This window comes from Papaver somniferum, chromosome 2 (assembly GCF_003573695.1).
Source record: "Papaver somniferum cultivar HN1 chromosome 2, ASM357369v1, whole genome shotgun sequence".
Taxonomy (NCBI): domain Eukaryota; kingdom Viridiplantae; phylum Streptophyta; class Magnoliopsida; order Ranunculales; family Papaveraceae; genus Papaver; species Papaver somniferum.
Genome location: NC_039359.1, coordinates 99,059,038 through 99,063,488, shown reverse-complemented (window position 1 = coordinate 99,063,488; position 4,451 = coordinate 99,059,038). Strand labels below are relative to the sequence as shown.

At 40.6% G+C, this 4,451-nt stretch overlaps 1 protein-coding gene across 1 annotated transcript; it reads left to right on the top strand.

Moving 5' to 3' along the window:
* Window positions 1-125: 125 nt before the first annotated feature.
* Window positions 126-1,886, top strand: LOC113351675. Its single transcript, XM_026595618.1, has 3 exons — window positions 126-501; window positions 557-675; window positions 1,275-1,886. The coding sequence occupies exons 1-3, from the start codon at window positions 126-128 to the stop codon at window positions 1,884-1,886; spliced, it is 1,107 nt and encodes a 368-aa protein (XP_026451403.1).
* Window positions 1,887-4,451: the final 2,565 nt, after the last annotated feature.

Below are 4,451 nucleotides of genomic sequence, written 5' to 3'. Positions count from 1 at the left end.
TTATGCCATTTGGCCTGACTAATGTCTCATCCAGTTTTCAAGCCTTGATGAATGATGTGTTTAGGCCTTATTTGAGGAAATTCATATTGTTGTTTTTTGATGATATCTTAGTGTACAACCCAGACATGGAATCTCATCAAGAACACTTGCAGTTAACCTTGAAGACACTCAAGGAGAATCAGCTATTTGCAAATCTCAACAAGTACTCATTTGGACAAGGTAAATTGGAATGTCTAGGACACATCATATCTGGTGAATGGGTAGTTGCAGACCCATCTAAGATAGAGTGCATGACAAGATGGCATGTTCCTGCAACTATTAAAGACTTAAGAGGGTTCTTAGGTCTGACGGGGTATTATACAAAATTTGTAAGGAATAATGGATTTATTGCAAGACCATTGACAGAGTTGTTGAAGAAAATTAGATTTGAATGGAGCACCACAACACAAGAGGCTTTTTATAAGTTAAAGAGGGCAGGCAGTCACAACTACACCTGTCTTGGTATTACCAGATTTCAGCAAGCCTTTTGAAGTGTCTACTGATGCATGTGATACAGGTGTGGGAGCAGTACTAATGCAAGAAGGAAGGGTAATAACTTTTTTCAGCAAAGGAATGGGGCCAAGGTTCCTAGCCATGTCTACTTATGAGAAGGAACTAATGGAAGTAGTGATGGCAGTAACCAAATGGAGGTCTTACCTGCTAGGCAACAAGTTCACTATCTACACAGACTATCAAAGCATCAGGCATTTTATGGAGCAGAGGATCCATTCTTTATTATAACAGAAGTGGCTAGCCAAGCTACTGGGATATGATTATGTACTGAAGTACAAGAAGGGGACTGAAAACTTAGTAGATGATGCATTTTCAAGGGTACAATCAAGTGAGCCAGCTTCCTCTCACAGTATAACTTAATTACAACATGGATGGTACCTAGAAGTGCAAGAGAGCTACAAAGATGACCCACATGCTGAGTCACTAATCACACAGCTGACTGTCCAAGCAGGGATTGTAGAGAATTATAACTACCATAGGGAGTGCTAAGGTATAAGGGAAGAGTCTACATTGGAAAGAATGGAAACTTGAGGCAGAAAATTATAATATCCACTCATTCTTCTTATGTTGGTGGACACTCTGGAGCTCAGGCAACCGATCAAAGAGCTAAGTTGTATTTCTTTTGGGTTGGAATGAAGGGGGATATCCAATAAACTGTGAGAACCTGTGACATTTCCCAACAGCACAAGGGTTTTAATACCTCTCCAGCATGCATGTTGTAGCCCCTACCAATTCCTGAACAGGCTTGGGAGCATATAAGCATGGATTTCATCTTAGGACTTCCAAAGTCAAAAGGAAGAGAAGTTATCTTAGTGATAGTGGACAAATTCACTAAGTTCAGACATTTCATAGCTCTGATTCATCCTTACACTGCAGCTTCAGTTGCCAAGGTATTTATTGACACTGTGTTCAAACTCTACGGACTTCCTAAATCCATAGTTTCAGATAGATATGTTGTGTTCGTAAGAAATTTCTGGCAAGCCTTGTTCAGTAGGCTAGGGACATCTCTGCATTTGAGTTCTGCATATCACCCTCAGACTGATGGACAGACTGAGAGGGTGAATGATTGTTTAGAAACTTACCTAAGGTGTATGACCAACTTCAAGCCTAGCAAGTGGGTGACTTGGTTGCCCATGGCAAAATGGTGGTATAACACCAGTTACCACACAATTCTAAAACTCTCCCCATTTGAAGCGTTGTTTGGATATGCACCCCCACAGTTTGGTATTTCTTCTGGTGCACAAGGTGTTAGCTCTGCAGTGGATAATTATATTGAGCACAGACAAGCCATGAAGTTGTACTCAAGGAGTCTCTTGAAGAAGCTCAACACATGATGAAGAGCCAAGCATATAAGAAGAGATCAGAAAGGTCTTTTGAGGTGGGAGATTGGGTGTATCTAAGGCTGCAACCCTACAGGCAAACATCCATTCAGCTAAGAAGAAACCTTAAGCTCTCAGCCAATTTTTTTGGACCTTATCAAGTTGAAGAGAAGATTGGGAAAGTATCTTATAGATTGAAGTTACCTAGAGGGGTCTAGAATTCATCCTACTTTCCATGTTTCTCAACTCAAGCCAAAACTTGGAACTGGAGTGCTTCCTCAGACAGCACTACCAACCATGACCAAAGAAGGATAATGAAGGTAAGGCCACTGTTGGTGTTGAGTACAAGGATAGTCAGAAAGAACAACCAATATGTTACTCAAGTACTGGTGCAATGAGAATGAGTGGACGCTGCTGAGGCTACTTGGGAAGACAAACGTTTTATGGAGACACAGTTTCCAAAATTGATTCTTGAGGACAAGAATATGGAGAAGTAAGGGGGTTTGTCATGAACCTATTTTGGGAAACTCAATTAAGGGCACCCCTCTTCAAGATTAAGGCACCCGTGTAAAAGTGTTAGTTATTGTAGTTTAAATCTTTTTACCGTTTGGTTGTGTCTGTGCCATTCACATGTGATGTGCATGTTGTTTGTGTGTGATGGTATAAGTCAGTACTTTGGATTCCTTCTTGGTCATGAAGAATCAATAATCAGAAATTTCTTTTCTCTCTCAAACTTCTTCTCCACCCATTCTAAATCTCTATCCTTAGATATTTGAGTTGCTTCTGAGCTAATTTGTAGTGTAGATCACTACACCATGATTGATTTGGGAAGAGATTTTCTTAAGTAAACTTCGTAGAAGAAGAATATACTACGACAGTTGAGAAGCTATTAAGGTTGTAAACCTTCAGTGTTATTTTCACCTCTTAAAACTCATAATAACCCAAACTCTCTCTTAAAAACTTAAATGTAAACAGGAAAGAAAGGTTAAAGAGTACATCATCAATCATCAATCACGTAATTGTTGAAACTCAAGAATTACAGACACTGAGAAACATTTCCAACAATGGAAAAAAATTACTCAATCGTCAAAATCGATTTTTTAACCAATTAAAGATATGACGTGCAGGAGGAGGTAGTTTACTCGAAAACCCCTTTTCCCGACGCTAAAACTTTATCCAGTTAGGGAATGTTTTTGACATTATCTTGAAATGTTTACAAAACCCACTGTTGAGTCTTTATGAACTTAAAATCGTACAAACAGTCTGAACTATGACTTTGAAACTGCACATGACCTGCAAATCAAGGGTCCCACCTTTCATAAAGAAAAGACAAACTGAATATTATTGCATCTCTCGCAAGTAAGACGATGGTGACGAGACGAGCTTATCGTACAAACCTTGGAGGACTTGACGGTATGCCATATGAATGACTAAATGTGATGGAACCATGAGAGGTTCAGCCAAACGCTATCTGTCCAGGACAAGGACAGCCCGGTAACCCTTATCGTGAAGGACTAACAGATAATTTTGATTCTGACGAAAAAGATGCCTCGTCCGAGGATCAAGATGAAATTCACCTGACTCAAAATGGAGGACTACTGAACCCAGCAGCTAACAACCCGACGCAAAAAGAGGACTCTTCTAGCCATGATAACAATACTACCGCCCTCGAGGCCATCCTAAAAGCTCTAAAGGTGCAAGAAGAGCGAATGAAAAAATTAGAACGACAAAACAAAAGTTTGGAAAGAAAACAGGATGTTAAAACACCAAGTAAAGCGTAAGGAGTCCCCCACTATTCCAAAAGAAGCTGTCCCAAAGAAGGATCCAATAGAGGAAACCCTCTAGAGAAACTAGCTGACGGGGAACATGTAATTTTGCCCGAGACTTCAAACGAGGCTACTGAGGAACGATTCCCATGAAGGAAAAAGGAGGTCCGACATGACATGTGTAGTCACTCAGAAGGGTCATCCGACATTAATCCCAAATGCAAGCGTGTTGAAAAATAGAATGAGGACGACGTTCAAATTCCCCAGTCCGACAGGACATCAGGAGGAAATCCCAGGAGAAAGGAAACATCAAGGAGGGAGTCCGACCTGACCAAATATGTATCACCCGACGAACAATATGAGGAGGACTCGGGACGATCACGATATCGTTACCAGGAGGCACATATCCCATCCGAGAGGGACTCTCGCAGGAAAAAGAAGGCTCAAACAAGGTACATTGATGATGCATTGCAAGTAAGATTAAACCAACTCGAAGCGATATACAATGAATTAAATGGGAAAAAAGGAGGCCAGAACTTAGCAGAGGTCAAGCAAGAATCCGTACAATCACCCCTAGTAGCGAGTCTGTTAGCTAAACCTTTCCAGAAGAAGTGCTCCCTCTCAAACTTCACGATGATCTTTAACGGAACTGACAATGTAGTTGAACATTTACGATCTTATCGAATGACGTTAACATATTTGATCCACTACGACGTCGTGATGTGTAAATTATTTACAGCAAGTCTGAAAAACGAAGCCTTAATGTGGTTCAATAACTTTCCGAAGGAGTCGGTACAGTCTTTCGCTCATTTGT

Bases quoted from the DNA above. Each gene is read 5' to 3' on its own strand.
- LOC113351675 (XM_026595618.1), top strand. From the start codon at position 126: ATGGAATCTCATCAAGAACACTTGCAGTTAACCTTGAAGACACTCAAG. The intron at 502-556 runs GTATTACCAGAT...CATGTGATACAG, and splicing joins TCACAACTACACCTGTCTTG to GTGTGGGAGCAGTACTAATG. The intron at 676-1,274 runs GTAACCAAATGG...TGCATGTTGTAG, and splicing joins TAATGGAAGTAGTGATGGCA to CCCCTACCAATTCCTGAACA.